The sequence below is a fragment of the Lithobates pipiens genome, unplaced genomic scaffold, assembly GCF_037356315.1.
Source record: "Lithobates pipiens isolate NorthernLeopardFrog02 unplaced genomic scaffold, aLitPip1_a1.2 Scaffold_10, whole genome shotgun sequence".
Classification (NCBI taxonomy): domain Eukaryota; kingdom Metazoa; phylum Chordata; class Amphibia; order Anura; family Ranidae; genus Lithobates; species Lithobates pipiens.
In genome coordinates this window covers 206615581-206636498 of record NW_027507686.1, presented here as the reverse complement: position 1 = coordinate 206636498, position 20918 = coordinate 206615581, and the positions used below count along the sequence as shown (strand labels likewise).

The window sequence follows — 20918 nt, the reverse complement described above, 5'->3', positions numbered from 1 at the left end:
ATTTTCCTTCCATTTCACAATTATGTGTCAATCCCAATAAAACACATTTACGTTTTTGGTTGTAACATGACAAGATGTGGACAATTTCAAGTGGTATGATTACTTTTTCAAGATACTGTATATCACAGTGTTTCATATATAAGTGAATAAAGTCCAAACAAACTACATATAAAGGTGACGTAACATTGCAAAGTGTGTAATTCTTCTGTGTATGTAGTCTTCCCAGTGCTCCTCCATGAGGCTGCTTATTAGATCAATGGACCCCACATTCCAGAGGTCTAACAGTGCTTATGAATCATGTGGATTCTCAATGGCTAGATGGATCGGACACCTCTAACAGAAAACATCCAATAATGGCTCCAATATTTAATATTGCTAAGCATGGAGGAGACAAACGGGGCACACACTGTGACGCATAGCAGTGACGTCATCACGACTGCCGGTGACAGCAGAATGATTTGTGACCTATATACTGCATATATATCGTTTTTTGGACTTTATTCACTTATATATGGAACACTGTGATCTAAGTTGATGATTAATGTTGACTATATGATTTTATTGCACAAAGGGTTTTTGCACTTTCTGGTGATTGTAACTTAAAAAGAGAGCGCAATACGGTGTGTCTATAATTAGCCAATGGACAGTTCTTCCAGGCTGAAAAAGCACAGAAAATGCTTGATTTGAGTATTTACAGGCATTCCCGTTAAAGTTTTTGGAGCCAAAAATGCCCCAATCTGCCTCAAAAGTAGCCCATGTAGCTTTTGGAGCATCAGGCTTTTGAGCTACAGGCACCTGAGCACTCACAAGTGAATGGCCACCATTTAAAGAGGACCTTCAGCCTCAGCCCCCTCCCAAACTTTTTTTTCTAATATACCCCCTTTTACCAGGAGGCAATGTCTGAACAATTTGGATACTCACCCAGCCACTGGATCCAGCGTTGTCCTGCTGACATCCTTCTGCCAACAGACACTGCTCAGTCCTGCATTGCCATTTTACTTCTGACATCATCCAGAGCCTTGCCGGCTCTTCCCAGTTCTGCTGGTGGGGCCCCGTGATGACACTCTACTAGGCCTGCCCCCCTACTACTTGCTGAAAGACTAAATGCCTCCTGGGATATGTGATGTGCATATATCCCAGGTGGCCCAGCAAGCACTATGCACGTCATTCGCCTAGTCCAGTAGTCTTCAAAGCTCTTTGCTTGCCTTTATCTGGCCCTTGGGACACAATTTAATTCACTGACACCAAAAATGGGGCAATATTCTTCCCGCTGACACTAACGATGGGGCATAATTCATTCTATTGACGCCAACAATGTGGCACTTTTGTGCCAACAATGGGGAACCATTGCTCCCCTTAATTCCAAAGATGGGACACTATTTCCACTGAAACCAACAAAGCAACACCAGTCATCCCACAGACACTGAAGATAAGGTATTGTTTACTCCCTCTTGACGCCAGGACATTTTCATCTCCCACTGACCATAGTCCGGCCCCACTAAAGTCTGCAGGACAGTAAACTGGCCCTTTGGTTAGAAAGTTTGGGGAACCCTGGCCTAGGCAAACGAATGTGAACGGAGGGTCGGGCCACGGTGATTTGTTTGAAAAAAAGGTAAAAAAAAACAACAACACTGTCCTATTGCTAGAGGAGGGGAGAAGGGGCAGAGAGGAGAGACGGTACCACCAAGGGTGAAGGAACTACCAAGGGTGAAGGTCCACTTTAATTACATAGAATTATGTTTGTTGAGAGTTTTGGAACTTTGAACTTAGAACTACAAAACGTTCAGGTCTGAATTGGTCCCCAACCATCTATTATTTCATATACATAGAGGAAGAAGTAAGCCTCCTGCTAGCATTTTCTATAATTTATAAGTAGCTGAGGTTTGTTCTCTCTCTTGTGTTTTTATCTACCTGTGTGTGTGTGTAAGTACATTAAAGGATGGCTCTGCATGTTTCCCAACATCATCAGCAATGCTGTGTGTTCATTCACAGGTGTACACAGATAATGAACTTACCTTCCGCTGCCCGCAGACTATATAATGAAAACGGCGCTGAGATTTTTTCTTTGAGAGGCCTTAAAAGAAATCAGCTGGTAAGATGAAGCGGTTTAACGGATTAATCTTTTCAGCATTGTGCCTCCAGACCGGTATTTGTCATACTGTTTTGAAAGATCCACCAACAGGGTATTACAAGCCACTTAGTTACACTTCAGCATCAGATGTACAGTGGGAAGGTATGGTGGCAGGGTTCTGCGCTGTCAGGAAGGTCGTACGGTTGATGCGCCTTGCTGAGTACAAAAGGTGCATTTTTATGACTGTAATGTAATCTGTTAATCCTGAGCATCTAGTTTATAAAATATCAGCGGTAATCCCAACTCATCCAAGGAGAAGTACAAGTGCTTAGTGTTTTTTATGCTTCTAATTTATCGTGCTGTGACTGCTGTTGCGGTGTACTTTTTCCTGAGATGATACAGAACACTGATGTGTGGCATTTACAACAGGTCTATGTGTCCTGCGGGGAGCTTTGGATTGATCCTCAGTTGTCAGCGTCTGAGCAAAAGAGGCAGATTCTGCTGAGCAATCTCACGTCTGATGTTTCCTTTATTCACAGCTACTGTTGCTTGAGAAACCCAGAAAGTAAGTGTTCTTTATGCTTAATATCAGTCCAGATTCTTTTTTGGAAACGTTGTTCTTAATGTGCGAAAGCTGCATCTGGCAAGACAAGGAGATAATGAAAAGCACTGGCTTGTGTCAAGGCAGTAGTTTTGAATGTGTAATAGCCAAATGCATGGAAATATCTGATGCATTTATAGGAGAATATATTTTTGTAAAAATGTTGTGCAGCAGCTGAGATCCGTTTCTTCATAGCGCATGCGCGGATGACATCATCGGCGTGCTACAAGGTTAATATCTCCAAAAGGCGCACATTTAGGAGATATTTCCACTACCTATAGGTAAGCCTAAAGCCTCATACACACAGATTTTCAGATGGGACATGTTCGATGGCAGGCTGTTGGCGGAAAATCCAACCGTGTGTATGCTCCATCAGACATGTTGTCGGATTTTCTGCAGACAAATGTTGGATAGTAGGTTTTAAAATTTTCCTCAGACAAATATCTGTTGTCGGATTTTCTGAGCGTGTGTACACAAGTCCGTCGGACAAATGTCCAAAGTACAAACACGCATGCTCAGAAGCAAGGACGAGCCAGAAGCGGTCAGTCTTGTAAACTGGCGTTTGTAATGGAGAATTAACATTCTTGACGTGGCAAATTAGGAAATCTCGAAATGCAGCGCACATTCTCTTCTTCTTTAATGGGATAATAATGAAGCTGCTTTGCTGGTGATACTGATGGAGTTATTCCAAACAAATTTCAAAGGCTTATTTTTTCTAGTGATATCAAGAATAATATTATTATGCTTTTTTTTTTTTTTTTTTGGGGCAAGTTACCACAACACCATTATCCCGTAGTTTTTAAGATCAAAGATACAACTATGTTGGCCTCCCTTGTCAAATTTACATTGTATTTTTTTATGTAACTGCCTACTCCCAAACTGTCATTTGAAGTAAAACACATAGCCAAGTATTATTCTCCACAATTTTTATTGTGCATTAAAAAAAAGAAAACAAATAAAATTAGACACACTATCTGCCAATAGAACTTAACCAAAAAGTGCATTCTATGCATCCAAAAATATAGAAAATATAGCAAATCAAATCATTATTCAACCAAAAAAATAACGTCAAAGCAATAACTCCAAGGCGAATAACAAATAACACGTTATCTCCTCCGATTCCACAACATGTCTGGTTGACGAACGGCCACTCAGAAACTAACTGAAAAGCGCAAAATGAAAAGCGCGAATCAACACTCACCAAACTTCTACTAACACAAAATTAGCAGAAGGAGCCCAAATGGCGCTAAAGAGCTGAAAAACCATGTAGTATGTCGCTACGTACATGTTTGTTAGTTGACAATACCTTGCTGTTTGTATGGAAGACAAGTTTGGGCCAACACCCTTCAGACAAAGTCCACGGTTTTGTTGGCCAACAATCCAATCATGTGTACGAGGCTTTATTCTAGGTAAAAGTGACAATCGGTGGTTTACAACCGCTTTAAGTAGCTTTAAGTAACTGGCCTCAGGTGATACACAGAATAAACAAATCCTCCTATATATGTTGTACCTGTTTATCAGCAGTCTTCTTTTCTCTACCACCATTTAAAGGCAAGAATTTATAAGGCTTGTCTAAACTGCAAGAAAACAGGGGGTGGAGAGCTGAAGATACACAGTTGCAGAACTCAGTGAGGAGAGCTTTTTTTTAATCAGCAAATGTCTACTGATATTCTGCCCATGTCTTCCCGCTGGCTGTACGCATATATGCAGTGTCTCGGCGGGTGGGCTTTAACGCAGAAAGGCCGTATATATATATATATATATATATATATATGGCCTAAATGTAAATATTTTCTTGTTGAGAGCACGCACCCTTTGTGCTCCCAGCACAGTTGCCAGCAGCGATCAGAAAGCTCCCGATGCATACTTGTGATCAGGAGCTTTCTGATTATATGGCCGATGCGACAGCCAATCACAGCGGTTACATGATCCAAAAGCCAGCCTCCGCCTTCCAGCATCTAGAAACTCTTAAAAGGAGTCAGGAAGGGGTTATGCCACGTACACACGACCGGACTTTCCGGCAGACTAGGTCCGACGGTCTTCCCGACTGACTTTTGGCGGAGTTCTGACGGACTTTCTGAACAAACGCACTTGGCCACACACGAACGGACTAAGTCCATTTGAAAGTCCATTCGTTTTGAAGGTGATGACGTAAACAGGACTAAACAAGGAAGTTCAACGGCCAGTAGCCAATAGTTGCCTTTGCGTCGTATTTGGTCTGTCGGACTAGCACACAGACGAACGGTTTTCCCGATTTTATGATTTTTTTAAAAAATGATCGGACTAGCCCACACACGATGGGATTGTTAGACGGACTAATCCTGTCGGACCTAGTCTGCCGGAAAGTTCGGTCATGTGTACATGGCATAAGAATGCATTTAAAACGACATGTCCATCTGAGACCACCCTTTCCCGACGATGACAAAGCCCTGCAATTTCACTGCCAAGCAAACCACATTGCCACCCTGTTATAGGAAGTTCAAAAATTGTGGCAGGATTAACAGGTAATACATGTTACAGTGGGAATTAGAAAAACAAAAACTATACTTATTGTATAGCAATGAACTAGACCTCATCTTTCACTCACTGATAAAAATGGAACATGTACTTCTGATAGTGTTTGTGGTCAACGGCACCACTTTTTTCCAGTATGGAAATGAATGTCGAGGGAAGAAAATGGGTTGCTGCAAATTTCAGTTGTAATTAACACTGTATGAAATAATGTTTGAAGCGTAAAAACAATATGCGACTTGATCTAACAGCAGTCATTAAGACTCACTGTAAAGATTGGACTCGGGCAAATTTTCCATCTCAAAACAGGACCTCTTACACCAGAAGGCTCACAAAGACATCTGCTAACAGTACCTTCTAAACAGCATCTGTCAGTTTCTCATGACAGTAATTGCAATAGAGTGTTTTCTAACAAGTCCACTGCCTCTCTTTAGATCTAGCCCTGGAGGTATATGGTGACATTGTCGCTGGGACAAGGCTGTCAGTGAATTACTGTGCTGTGCAAACAACCAGTGAAGAGCAAGATGTGGATAACCAGGAGATTCAGGAAGAGCAAATCATTGTGGAAGAGAATTATCTGGAAGAGATTGAGTAAGTGGAAATGCTTCCTATTTTGTAGTATAAATGCCTAGGCCTTCAAACACCAAACATTTTTGTTTTGGGTGGATTTTGGGGGGTTAAATTAGATTCAGATTTTTCTTAAAACAAAAAAAAAAAAAAAAGATAAATTTCTTAGGGATTCCAACTTCAATGTTACCCCTTTGGAGTATTTGGTTTTGATATTTGGCTATGGACAAGTCAGACTTCTCCTGTTGGACTTTAAAAGAGAAGTATGGGATTATTTTTTTATTTCAGCGAGTCATACTTAACCAGATCCGATGCTGCATCTTTCTCCCGCTGGCTCTATGACTGAGAGCCAAGCTATCAAACACTGCCGATCGCTCAGTTCTTAGGACTCCCTGAGTAGAGAGCTGGTGACTGTCATTCACCCCTGTCTGCTCTGCCCTCCCCCCTTGCTCACTGGTGCGCTGGGCTGTGGAGGGGGCGGGAGCAGCCAGTTTAGGCTCACAGCGGCTCGCTGAGAGCCTGAGCCAGGTGCCGGTCCAGGCATGCGATCTTTGTCAAGCCTGGACCGGCTGTGTGATGTCAGCAGAACAAACTGCACTCCTGTGATCCCCCGCAGAAGTACAGCCAAACGAGCTGTGGCTGTACTTCTCCTTTAATGTGAAAGCTGAACTTCAGACAAACGGCTAAATAAAAAGCTATATCGGGGCTGTTTTATCTGCAAAAGGATTTGTATTCCTGTCCATTTAGTACTGAGAGTTACGCAGCTCTGCCATTCAGCACAGCTGAACATATGAAATGCAGAGTCAGCATCATTAGATGACATTGCCTTTCCAAAATGAATTATATTCCTTTATACTTAGCATTTGCTATTTGTTTTTCCATATTGCCCAACTATTAAAGATACAATGTCACCACCCCCAACTTTGCTCGGTGCCTGAAGCCAACTCTGATGACACTGCTTTCTCTGCTTGCATTAAAACGTTAGGGATGTATTAATGAACACAGAGCTGGATCAATGTGGTTTTATAGTTGCTTGCAGTTCAGCTTCACACTTATGCAATGCCAGACATTGCATGTGATTCACACCACATTGCTGTGCACATCACATGCGATGTCTGTGCAATGCAAATTCAACCAGTTTGTATGGCTTTAACCGCATTCGGACCAAAATGGTGCAGGACCCTTTTTTTGGTCCTCACTGAAATCGAATGTTCAGACCCATGCAATCCAATTCCTGTCCGATTTCACAGTTTGCACTGCTTTCAGTGAACTGATTTGGGGGTGTCATTAACTTTACATTGACACCTGCAGCGGTTCGTAGTGAACTGCCTGCAAGAACTCTGGGTGGCTCTCGCATCGCATCAGTGTGAAACCAGCCTCAAAGTGGCAATAGATGAGGAGTTTTCTCCTTAAGAGGAACAGGTGAGAAGATGAAGATATCATCGATCTATGCTGTCAAACACGCTAGACTGCTATGTATTGAGATTTAGGTGATGAAGGCATGTGCAATTTATTTCTAGCAATGCCCAGGAGCCTGCATGGTTTGTATAAGCCTACCAGGGTTCCAACAAACAGTCCAAGATGGTATCCCTAATCCTATGGTTATCATTGTACAAGCCCTGATGAAGGGGACGTTGAACCCCTGGAACATGTTGGATGTTGCAAAATGAAAAATTTTAATGGACTGTACAAACTATTGTGGTGTTCCCATCTTTGCAACACCAAAAAGAGTTGCAAGGATGGGAACACCACAATAGTTTTAAGAGTAGAGAGAAGGATCAGTGAGGTCACATAGTGATTTACAAGCAGATTGAAAATGTTTTTTCTCACTCTGATGAACCAAAAAAAAAAATCTCAGTGGGGGGTCCTGTAGGGCTCTGTCAACAAAAGTCGCTTTAACAATCGAGCCTTCTGGAAACTTTTAGATCAAACAGCAGCAGCATCCAATCAGATGCAGGCACAATTTGTATATTTTGACAGTTATCAATCCTGCTGTCAAAATACAAATACAAGCATCAGGAGATTAATTTATCTGTGCTGTATAGCCTGTATAGCCTGGGTGGTGGAGTCAGCCTACAGGCTGATCCAAAAATAACTATCGTTGTGTGGCCAAAAATGCTCTCAGGTCATTTAAAAACAGTTTTGGGTGGACTGACCGATTACGACCCAGTCCACATCCAGCGACGGCAAAGCATTGTGGATTTAGTGCATTTTTAAATGCACATTTTTTTTTGGAGCAGCAACACTTGTTTGAATGGGCTGCTGTCTACCTTTTTTGAAGCTGACTTTGGCAGGGTTTTGTAAAGCGCATTTTTGAGTGCTTTGTATGCTTTTTGTCATGCAACAAAATATCCGTTTCTTTTGCGCATTTGAGCTGCCATTAACCATACCTCCCAACCAGGGATCAAGTCCTGGGGAAAAAAGTGTGGGAACTCCCATCCAAGATCCACTTCCCCACCAAAAAAATAAAAATGATACGCTCATATGCACGAACGCTTCAAAAGTGGTATTTTTCATCCACTTTTCGTATTGTGTGTATGAAGCTTAACTGTTAATACATAAAAAACAATCCTCAATAAACATAAATACGGTAATTCTCTGAATAATCAGCATTCATTCCATTATGCTTCCATGGAAATGTGAACATCATGTTCTGATCTTTATTGGGGAATTTTATTTTGTATATAGAGTGTTTATGTGGTGAGTTTACACTTTTCATTTAACAGAGTTTGGATAACACAGGGTTAAACGGAAAGGTCATAAATGAACTGCACATTATCTGGACAGAATGCTTGGGGAGATAGTGATGTGTTCCTGCTTAGGAGATGTATGTTAGCTTGGTGGGCTGCAAACTCTGCAGGGCTCCAACACACACTCGCTGCTATTCCAACCCTTCACATATTTCCACAAAAAATTCCATCCTGGCATTAAACTTTGCCAGGTATTGTGCCCAGCTTACCACCCCAAACTGGTGTTCCTCCCTCAGCTCACCTCTCTCCCTGCATGTCCTGTGAGCAGAATAGCTGTGCTCCTCCTCTGGGTTCTCTCATCATATGGCACTGAAGATAGAGGAGGGGGGGATTCATCAGAACACACAGAGCAAGTATGCAGGAGAGTGGGGGGGGGGAGGATGAGGAGACATAAAATCAGGAGAGGCCGGTGGGGAGGAGCGCATCACGAGAGGTCTGACTAAATACAATCTACCCGTCAGATAGCTGTGATTGACAGGTAGATCGAAGCGGAAGCTGTCATGGGGCCCCCTACTGGCAATGCCTGAATGGTCAGGTGTGCAGCACTTACTTTTGCGAGCTGTGTCGGCGGCTGCTGGTGTAGCACCTGCCACACAGCTTGCATACTTCAAAGTCTTGCAGGACGTGGCTGCTAATGGGAACTGAGTTCCGTTCCCAAGCATTCCCGCAGGACTTGAGCCCTGCTCCCAACATTTTGAGATGGGAATGAGGGACACCTACTAGAAAATCTATGTAGGCATAGGGCACGCCCCCTGCCACACCTCCTTAAATGAGATTTAACCCAAAAAAAGGTTAATTAAATCCACAAGTGCTTTTTTTTACCACCACTGTTCCTTTATATTGGCTTTTAAAATGTACAAATGCAGCAATTTAGAAATCAGATGAAAGGTTTCGCTCTGGGAAACACTTTTTGAAAGATAAAAATTGCATTTTATATACATCTATAGAGATCAGACCAAAATGAGGGACAAATGAGGAGAAATGAGGGACAGAGGGACATTGCTCCAAATCAGGGACAGTCCCTCCAAATCAGGGACAGTTGGGAGGTATGCATTAACAATAATGGCACCCAAATTGCCATTGTGCATTTTGCAGCAATTTTACCACGTTCCAAAATTGCAGGCAGAATGCCTACATTATTACTATTGTTATTATTATTGATGTTGCTATTGTATTTCAGTATTGGTTTAATAAGTATGTAAATACATTCATCACATTGCATTTCCTTCCTCATAAGGAGCCCCCATAAAAGAGCTCACAGAAGAATTGATGCCTCAGTTCCAGATTTTAAATATCCCTGGCAACAAATACCTCCAGACACTGAGGAAACCATTGATGCTGGAACAGAACAGGACCAAATCCAGAAAGAAAAAAGCTTTTTTAGGTAAACATGAGTAGCACCCTCCTTGTTAGGTGCTAGACTGTCAGGTAAATGTAGTTCTTTTTGTTCTCCTCTGTAATCAGTGGAGCAGTGGCTGATTGCTTTGGGCTGATCGGGGTCACACAGGCTGCACACTCGATTGCTTCTCCCTGCTTTCTGAAAAAGCTCCAGAACATAGGAGTGGAGCAGGCTGAGTGAGCAGTCTGAATATTTATGAGGTCCCAGCCAATCCCTAGGGATACATACCCAGAAGGTGGCCAGAGATAATATAAACAGTCTGGGGCTGGAGAAGTCAGGGTTCCTGCTCCAGGAGGAGAGGCACCCAGTGTGGAGGGCTATTTACCTCCCAGGCCACTTAACTGACACCTGCCAGGAAAATCAGCGAGGTCCCAGCAGACATAAAGCTGGAGGCCTATACATTCTAAGATATCCCTGAGGCTAAAGAAGAAGAGGTATGTCACCCAGGGACTGGTCTGGAGAGTCCACTTTTTAAATGTCTTCCTGAGGCAGGAGGGAGGCATCCAACTACTTGAGGACTTGTGAGTACTCACCTGGGAGCAGGACCTGGGTGACTGTACTGCTGTTAACCCCTTGATGCATTTTTGCTAAGGCTTGCCTGGGACATTGTCTATGGTTCCCCAATGCTGTCCATTCCCTCAGAACTGATTGAGGGGACTGTTCTTAGGAGCAGAAGTAGAGAGAAATGTGTAATTTGAACAAATTATGCAGATGTGAAGCATTTTTCATTCCATACATGATTCTAGACCCTCTTTTGATGCTAAATGGACACCTTGGTTTCTTTTCAGACATCCAGACTAATGTAATCTCCAATCCTCACTTTTATTATTTTACATTCCTCTTTTATTTTACTTTAAATAGATAATTATATACTTATTGTGTTATATTATATATTAGTTGCATAGTAGGTGAGGTTTAAAAAAGACACAAGTCCATCCAGTCCAACCTATGTGTGTGATTTTGTTGCCAGTATTACATTGTATATTCCTGTATGTTGTGGTCATTTAGGTCCTTATCTAATAGTTTTTTGAAATGATCAATGCCCCCCACTGAGACCACTGCCTGTGGAGGGGAAATTCCACACCCTTACCGCTCTTACAGTAAAGAACCCTCTACTCAGTTTATATCCATATATCTTTATATGGATATTTGTAATTTCACTACCTTATTGTAATATTATGATTCAATATTGTTTTCCCTTCGATATGTGTTCCTTTATATTGTCAATTTATACAATAAAAAGTTTGTAAACAGAGAAACATGTCCTTTTATTACTCTTTAGCATTCTGGAGTATCCCATAGCTTCCTACCCTTCAAGTTTGTCAGCAATAAATATAAAAAAAGGCCACCCATAGACCAGGGATAGGCAATCTGCGGACCTCCAGCTGTTGCAAAACTACAAGCCCCATCATCCCTCTGCCTCTGGGTGTCATGCTCGTGGCTGTCGCAGTCTTGCTATGCCTCATGGGACTTGTAGTTCTGCAACAGCTGGAGGTCCGCTAATTGCATATCCCTGCCCTAGACTATTCATTGATCCAGAGGAGTGAATGCTGCTGTGTGGCTGCGGCTGCACTACAGGGGGAGAGAACCCTGAAATAAATCAGCGCCCCCTGCGGGGGGGTAGTGCGACACGTAGATCATTATAACTCTAGTCAATTCATGTAATAGGCAAATTTATTCTTCCCAAAATCAGGTTTGAACAAATGAAAGTAGAATTTAGGAGCCAGTCAGTCCAATCTAAAAGCCGGGCAGTATTTAGGAGCCTGGGTATATTCATGTTCATGTACTGGCAATACAAAAGGCTCAAGAACCTAAAGACACTTACTGGGACAGTCTGACTTCTGGGATTTGCTGTATCCATGATTTGTGAACACGTCTGCGATTTACATCACTCTTGTTATTATGTGTGACATTCTGTCAGTTCAGTCCCTTAACTATCCTAGGCCAGGATGCACTCTGTGAATTTGAATGTATCATGACTGATACACATTATTTCAGTAAAGTTTACCTTTCCATCCACAGGACTCCTAGAAAATGGTTGAAGATTCATCAACAACAGTTTGAATATGTAGATGGACAGATTATTAATTCTGCTCTCCCCAATCTTGTATTGGGAGTGATAGAGGTTCACCCAGGAGGTGATGTTCTGCTTGTAAATCGGGACCCCGATGACCTCAGTCAGCGCTGGAAATACCTGGAGGAAAGCAGGTACCGTACATAAATACATAGAGCGGCTAACTCCAATTTAAATATTCTCTATGTGCTGCAGTAAAGATGCAACAAGAAAATGTAACTTTACTATCCTGACAGATTTAAAATGTGCCTGTTCTGGATAAGCAAAACAAATACTCATTAAAAGGTATGGCAGGTGTAAGGAAGCATAAAGTTACAGACAACGTGAGGAAAGCTGGATATCAGCATAGGTTCTCTGCAAATACTGGCTTGGACCCCATTTTACTGACAATGGTTCTCAGTAATTTTTTAAACTGCACCTGACTTAGGAAAAAAGAATAATGCCGCTTACACACGACCAGTCCAATGGTTTTCCCAACGGACTTTCTGAATGAACGGACTTGGCCACACACGACCAGACTAAGTCCATTCGAAAGTCTGTTCGTTTTGAACATGATGACGTAAACGGGACTAAACAAGGACGTTTAATAGCCAGTAGCCAATAGCTACCCTTGCATCGTATTTGGTCCGTCAAGCTAGCACACAGACGAACGGTTTTCCCGATTTTTAGTCTGTCGGATGGATTTGAAACATGTTCTTTTTCTAGGTCCATCTGATTTTTTTTATAAAAAGCGGTTGGACTAGCCCACACACAATTGGATTGTCCAACGGACTGATCCCATTGGACCTAGTCCGTCGAAAAAGTCCAGTCGTATGTACGCTGCATTATTCTTAACAAGCAGTAAAGCAACTTTAAAACATGAAAATACTGATCTTTCTAGCTGCATGCGCTGTGAAGTAATTCATCTTCAAAGATCGCAACAGAGATTCTGAAGCCAGGTTTCAGTACCTTTCTAACAGCTTAGACGTCATGCACAAGGCTGCAAATGGCCATACAGTGTACAATACGACCATATCTTTTCTGCAGGGAGTGACAGGTGTAGCCTACAGCCGTCTGCAGTCAGCCTGTACAAATCAATGACAGGCTGCTGCTGTATGCATATACAGTATGTGCAAATATAAGTTACTCCAAGCAGCTACATCCAAACAAGGTGGTATTCTCTTCCCCAAATACAGACTGCCTAGAAAACTATAGAATCACCTGCCAGTTTTATTTACATTAGAAAGCTGTCTGGCTTTAAAGATTTTGCTGCCTGAGAAAAAGAAAGGCAGAGGAGCAGTGATTTTTCCCCAATGCCTACAGCTACAGAGGTATTTAAAGTGCTTTTACTGCTTGTTCAGAATATGTGAATACTTTGCGTAGTCTGGGCGCAGGTAAACTTTAAGTTCAAGTCAATGTGCTATTTTTCTAGGACTATGACTATTTCATTGATCTGAAACATAAAAACAAAGTGAGGATGGCTTGACTGTATTGCTTATCGCATAATTTGGGACCCCAAGAATAGATTCCTATTAAAATTATAATAAACCCTTGATTTTTTAGCACTTTCAGCAGTTGATTTAATCACTAACTGGGTATGCAGCTTCTTCATCTTTTAATGCTTGTTTACAGTATCTTCCAGTTTAAACTGCTGACATAACCAATTCCCCAAGCTTCCTGTTTCAGGGTGGCTCCTTTCCTGTGTCTCCCTTTGTTGTGTGCATCAATAGAAACACAAAGCCAAGTAGCCTAGGATGGGAAGGCACTCCCTTGCTTTTCACTCCCCTCGCCAAGCTAACAAACTGACTTGAAACTACACTGTCCACTGTTAAAGTAGAACTAATGCCGCATACACACGACCGGACTTTCCGGCAGACTAGGTCCGACGGGATCAGTCCGTCGGATATTCCGATCGTGTGTGGGCTAATCCGATCGTTTTTCATTTTAAAAATCAGATGGACCTAGAAATAGAACATGCTTTAAATCTGTCTGACGGAATCAATTCCTATCGGGAAAACCGTTCGTCTGTATGCTGGTCCATCGGACCAAATACGACACAAGGGAAGCTATTGGCTACTGGCTATTGAACTTCCTTTTTTAGTCCCGTTTTACGTCATCACGTTCAAAACAAACAGACTTTTGAACGGACGTAGTCCGTTCATGTGTGGGCAAGTCCATTCGTCCGGAAGTCCGTCAGAACTCCGCCGAAAGTCCATCTGGATGACCGTTGGTTCTAGTCTGCTGGAAAGTCCGGTCGTGTGTACGCGGCATAATACTTTTTTTTTACTCCTACTGTATCAGATTTTTTTCGGCATCTGTGTATCATTGCGTAGATTTCCCTTCACTTCCTGTCCCATGGCCAAACAAGAAGTGAGAAGAAATCCCTGCAAATTAAGGAAATTCCTTGGGGACCCCCAAGTCATCAGAGCTAGTGTCCCTACTGGAACATTTCCCCTCTACTACTTTCCTGGGAACAACCAAAAATTTGGGATTTTCTTTTACTTTCATTTTCAATAATATTGGTAAAGATAGAAAAAAGAAGATTGCACAAACCTAAAAACACATGCAAAACACATGTAATCATGCAAAAACGCATAACATGTGAGTGAATCAGTCCATGTGAATCAATTGTTAATGTGTAAAAAAAAGTCCCCAAAAAAACACAAAAAATATTTTTTTTGAAAAATGTGACAAATAAAAGCAACTTCTGATTATTTTGTTACAAAAATCCCAAATCACGAAAAAAAAAATGAAGTAACAATGAAGGCAACTTCAGGCGCAGCACCTAGAAATCTGCAATGGCAACTGGTCAGTACTTTATATCCAAGCGAAAAAGTAAGATAAAAAGCCAGATGGACTCTTACCAGACACAGTGGACCCCAAGTTATAGGGATCAAGCTTGCCTGATATGCACAGTAATCAGCTGTGATGTTCCATCTGGTCCGCTCCAAACACTAGCCACTCTCCTCCGTCATGGACAACAAGACGTTTTAGTAAATTTACACCTTCCAGTCACTCTTACCGATGCTCGTCCAGTAAGTATAAGAGATTTAGAAGAAAAGGTGCATTAAATATTGGTAGTTTATTCCATAAAATTATTTCTTAAGCTCAGCGATACAACGATACAAAGCCACAGATTTTCAGACTGCCAACTGGTGCGTGGTGACGTCAAGATTCTCTCCATTTGACGCATTTCCCTGTAACAACCTTGTTACAGAGAAACAATTTGGTTGGAGAGAATCTTGTGACGTCACCATGTAATATATACTTATATACTTACTGGATGAGCATCGGGCAGAGTGACTGGAAGGTGGAAATTTACTAAAACGTCTTGTTGTCCTTGATGGAGGAGAGTGGCTACTGTTTGGAGCGGACCAGATGGAACATCACAGCTGATTACTGTGTATATCAGGTGAGCTTGATCCCTATAACTTGGGTCCACTGTGTCTGGTAAGAGGCCATCTGGCTTTTTAGCTTACTTCTTCGCTTGTGTATAAAGTACTGACCAGTTTGCCATTGCAGTTTTTTAGGTGCTGCACCAGAAGTTGCCTTCATTGTTACTTCATTTTTTTTCCTGTGATTTGGGACCTTTGTAACTGAATCAGAAGTGTGCTCTTTTTTTCGCTTATATCATAAAAAATAAAAAATTGATTTGTTAATAAATACCACCAAAAGAAAGCTCTATTTGTGTGAACAAAATGATAACAAAATTATTTGGGTACAGTGTTGCATGACTGTGCAATTCTTATTGAAAGTGCAAAATCGCTAAAAGCTGAAAATTGGTCTGGGAAGGAAGGGGGCCCAGTATTGAAGTGGTTAAAAAAAAAGTTTTTGTGTTTTTTTGGGGGGAATTTTTTTACACATTAACAATTGATTCACATGGACTGATTCACTCACATGTTATATGTTTTTGCATGATTGATTACTTAATAATGTGTACTAAATCTGTGTGTATGTAAATCTGTACTAAACTAAAAAAAAAAAAAAAAAAAATGTGGTTGTACTTTAAAGCAGAGTTTCACCCAAAAGTGGACTACTTTAAGGACTCCTCACCCCCTTAGATGCCCCAATTCGCATGCCATTTTTTTGGGGGGGGGGGGGGGGGCGGGTACCTATTTTTGGCAGGTACCCAGCTCCCACTTCCACTCGGGCCGTTTAGGCGACTCAAGCGCAAGATCCCCTCTCCCCATCCCTCCCAAAAAGGAATATTGTTTTTGTATGTTGATTCTTTATTATATTGCAACTATAATATGCTTTTCCCCCATTTTTTACTCGGGTAAATATATAATTATTACTTAACGATATTATATCATCCCTTATTAGAAAGTTGTGTATGGAATAGGAAACTGTCCCCGTAAGCTCCATAAAATATGGGATTTTCTGGTGTGAATTAAATTTTTACCCCAAATTCATGATGAACTGCTCTGAATCATGCACTTTATGTGGACATATACATAGCATTTCTAGCTTGTTTTGTATGGACCTTCATACTTACTTACTTAACATGCTTACCATGCAAGGAAAAGTGGGGTCAACTGAAACTGTCAAAATTACATTTTTTATTTACTTTTTTTCCATGCTAATACTTCTTCTTGTGCAATCTTGTAATGTAATACACATTAGATCAGTGCGCCTCCACCCTAATCCATGTGCTTGGCCCCCGAATCTACATGCAGGGTGCCTGAATCATGGAATCCAATGGGATTTTTTTTTGAAGCACATGATTAGAGCCTGAGGCTCTAATTGGCTTCAAAAAAGGGTGGGCTCAGGGTGCAGAGCACTGTTCCCTGAGCCCACCCAGTTGTGTGACAAAAGCGAATTAATATTTGCTATTTACTTCCTGATTCTCCTCCTGGCCAATCAAGAAGCAGGTCCTGAGACCCGATTGACCAGAGAGTCTTAGGACCCACTCTTTGTTCAGCCAGGAGGAGAAGCATCAGCCTCTGAGCCTGGAAGAGTCAGGGAGCAGCTCAGCCAGCTGTCCTCTCCAGTCGAGACTTGGCTCCCTCTGCTCCCCTGCAGCCACATCCAGTACTCCCTCCCACCTCGGATAGTGGAAGGGGGAGGAGGGGAGATCAGATAAGGTAAGGAGTAGTGATGGCCGAACGGTTCGCCCGGCGGTCGTTTCGCGGCGAATTTCCGACTTTCGCCGTCCGCGGGTTCGAACGCCTTTTTCCGTCGTTCGCCCCGGCGGACTTACGTGTTTAATGTATACAAGAACTTTAACCTTTCGTGACACGTTTATCATGTGTTACAGGACAACCAATTGAGACATGACAGCTCATGGACACTTGGACATTCCCCCTAACCTATAAATACACCCGATCCGGTGGCCATTTTACATTCTTTCTTCTGTCACTGTAGGGAAAGGATCCTGTGTGGAGTAGGGACAGAGAAAACGCTAGCTATTTGGTACACAAAAGTTCTTTTCAGGACTGGTATAGGTGTTAGGTCAGCAGCCTGAGTTTCTTTTGTCAGTTTAGATAAAGGGACAGAGCGCTGTATGCTGCTATTTTAGGGACAGCTCAGCCAGATTAGTCTTTCTTCATCATCATCATCATCATCATCATTAGCTGTTACTATCAGGTCCACAAAAGAGCTGTTCCAGCTAATCGTTCCAGCCTACTCTTTTTTGCCAATTTGTATAGGGACAGGCAGGAAGCAGTGTGTCAGGCAGTGAGGATAATTTTAAAGACTTGCTGTTACTATTAGTTCCACAAAGGTTCTTTTCAGGACTGGTATCAGTGGTACGGTAATAGGCTTGTACACGTATAATATTCTTTCTTCCAAATATAGAAAGAATATTATACTTGACTGCTGCCCTTCTGCTGCAGTCTGCTAATCATTCACAACTCACTTGTTCCACAAAGCTCTTTATCAGGACTGGTAACTTGGTCTGTCTAGGGTGCTACGGTACATAGGCTTGGGTGCGGTACAGTCTGCTGTTCTGTAAGGACCGCTATCGGTCCACAATACATAGGGTTGCCGTGCACTACTGCTGACCGCTGCCCTATACTGCAGCAGTCCTTCATTGGTATAGGGACTGACGTACAGTCTGCTAATCACTAACACACAACCTGCTTGGTCCACAAAAGTTCTTATAAGGACTGGTAACTTGGTATAGGGTGCTACGGTACATAGGCCTGAGTGCGTTACAGTCTGCTGTTCTGTAAGGACCGCTATCGGTCCACAATACATAGGGTTGCCGTGCACTACTGCTGACCGCTGCCCTATACTGCAGCAGTCCTTCAGCGGTATAGGGACTGACGCACAGTCTGCTAAACACTAACACACAACCTGCTTGGTCCACAAAAGTTTTTATAAGGACTGGTAACTTGGTATAGGGTGCTACGGTACATAGGCCTGAGTGCAGTACAGTCTGCTGTTCTGTAAGGACCGCTATCGGTCCACAATACATAGGGTTGCCGTGCACTACTGCTGACCGCTGCCCTATACTGCAGCAGTCCTTCATTGGTATAGGGACTGACGTACAGTCTGCTAATCACTAACACACAACCTGCTTGGTCCACAAAAGTTCTTATAAGGACTGGTAACTTGGTATAGGGTGCTACGGTACATAGGCCTGAGTGCGTTACAGTCTGCTGTTCTGTAAGGACCGCTATCGGTCCACAATACATAGGGTTGCCGTGCACTACTGCTGACCGCTGCCCTATACTGCAGCAGTCCTTCATTGGTATAGGGACTGACGTACAGTCTGCTAATCACTAACACACAACCTGCTTGTTCCACAAAAGTTCTTATAAGGACTGGTAACTTGGTATAGGGTGCTACGGTACATAGGCTTGAGTGCGGTACAGTCTGCTGTTCTGTAAGGACCGCTATCGGTCCACAATAGATAGGGTTGACGTGCACCACTGCTGACCGCTGCCCTATACTGCAGCAGTCCTTCAGCGGTATAGGGACTGACGTACAGTCTGCTAAACACTAATACACAACCTGCTTGGTCCACAAAAGTTCTTATAAGGACTGGTAACTTGGTATAGGGTGCTACGGTACATAGGCTTGAGTGCGGTACAGTCTGCTGTTCTGTAAGGACCGCTATCGGTCCACAATAGATAGGGTTGACGTGCACCACTGCTGACCGCTGCCCTATACTGCAGCAGTCCTTCAGCGGTATAGGGACTGACGCACAGTCTGCTAAACACTAACACACAACCTGCTTGGTCCACAAAAGTTTTTATAAGGACTGGTAACTTGGTATAGGGTGCTACGGTACATAGGCTTGAGTGCGGTACAGTCTGCTGTTCTGTAAGGACCGCTATCGGTCCACAATAGATAGGGTTGACGTGCACCACTGCTGACCGCTGCCCTATACTGCAGCAGTCCTTCAGCGGTATAGGGACTGACGCACAGTCTGCTAAACACTAACACACAACCTGCTTGGTCCACAAAAGTTTTTATAAGGACTGGTAACTTGGTATAGGGTGCTACGGTACATAGGCCTGAGTGCGTTACAGTCTGCTGTTCTGTAAGGACCGCTATCGGTCCACAATACATAGGGTTGCCGTGCACTACTGCTGACCGCTGCCCTATACTGCAGCAGTCCTTCATTGGTATAGGGACTGACGTACAGTCTGCTAATCACTAACACACAACCTGCTTGGTCCACAAAAGTTCTTATAAGGACTGGTAACTTGGTATAGGGTGCTACGGTACATAGGCCTGAGTGCGTTACAGTCTGCTGTTCTGTAAGGACCGCTATCGGTCCACAATACATAGGGTTGCCGTGCACTACTGCTGACCGCTGCCCTATACTGCAGCAGTCCTTCAGCGGTATAGGGACTGACGCACAGTCTGCTAAACACTAACACACAACCTGCTTGGTCCACAAAAGTTCTTATAAGGACTGGTAACTTGGTATAGGGTGCTACGGTACATAGGCCTGAGTGCAGTACAGTCTGCTGTTCTGTAAGGACCGCTATCGGTCCACAATACATAGGGTTGCCGTGCACTACTGCTGACCGCTGCCCTATACTGCAGCAGTCCTTCATTGGTATAGGGACTGACGTACAGTCTGCTAATCACTAACACACAACCTGCTTGTTCCACAAAAGTTCTTATAAGGACTGGTAACTTGGTATAGGGTGCTACGGTACATAGGCTTGAGTGCGGTACAGTCTGCTGTTCTGTAAGGACCGCTATCGGTCCACAATAGATAGGGTTGACGTGCACCACTGCTGACCGCTGCCCTATACTGCAGCAGTCCTTCAGCGGTATAGGGACTGACGTACAGTCTGCTAAACACTAATACACAACCTGCTTGGTCCACAAAAGTTCTTATAAGGACTGGTAACTTGGTATAGGGTGCTACGGTACATAGGCTTGAGTGCGGTACAGTCTGCTGTTCTGTAAGGACCGCTATCGGTCCACAATAGATAGGGTTGACGTGCACCACTGCTGACCGCTGCCCTATACTGCAGCAGTCCTTCAGCGGTATAGGGACTGACGCACAGTCTGCTAAACACTAACACACAACCTGCTTGGTCCACAAAAGTTTTTATAAGGACTGGTAACTTGGTATAGGGTGCTACGGTACATAGGCCTGAGTGCGTTACAGTCTGCTGTTCTGTAAGGACCGCTATCGGTCCACAATACATAGGGTTGCCGTGCACTACTGCTGACCGCTGCCCTATACTGCAGCAGTCCTTCATTGGTATAGGGACTGACGTACAGTCTGCTAATCACTAACACACAACCTGCTTGGTCCACAAAAGTTCTTATAAGGACTGGTAACTTGGTATAGGGTGCTACGGTACATAGGCCTGAGTGCGTTACAGTCTGCTGTTCTGTAAGGACCGCTATCGGTCCACAATACATAGGGTTGCCGTGCACTACTGCTGACCGCTGCCCTATACTGCAGCAGTCCTTCAGCGGTATAGGGACTGACGCACAGTCTGCTAAACACTAACACACAACCTGCTTGGTCCACAAAAGTTCTTATAAGG

The 20918-nt window shown here is 43.1% G+C and overlaps 1 protein-coding gene across 1 annotated transcript in view; it reads left to right on the top strand.

Annotated features, from left to right (window-relative positions):
- DCDC1 (doublecortin domain containing 1) overlaps positions 1–20918 on the top strand; it is a 680197-nt gene that overhangs the window by 604433 nt on the left and 54846 nt on the right. The window contains exons 23-27 of the mRNA XM_077460866.1: positions 1993–2092; positions 2501–2636; positions 5618–5774; positions 9738–9884; positions 11922–12107. Coding sequence (XP_077316992.1) covers positions 1993–2092; positions 2501–2636; positions 5618–5774; positions 9738–9884; positions 11922–12107 — 726 coding nt within the window. The remainder of the gene's footprint in view (positions 1–1992; positions 2093–2500; positions 2637–5617; positions 5775–9737; positions 9885–11921; positions 12108–20918) is intronic.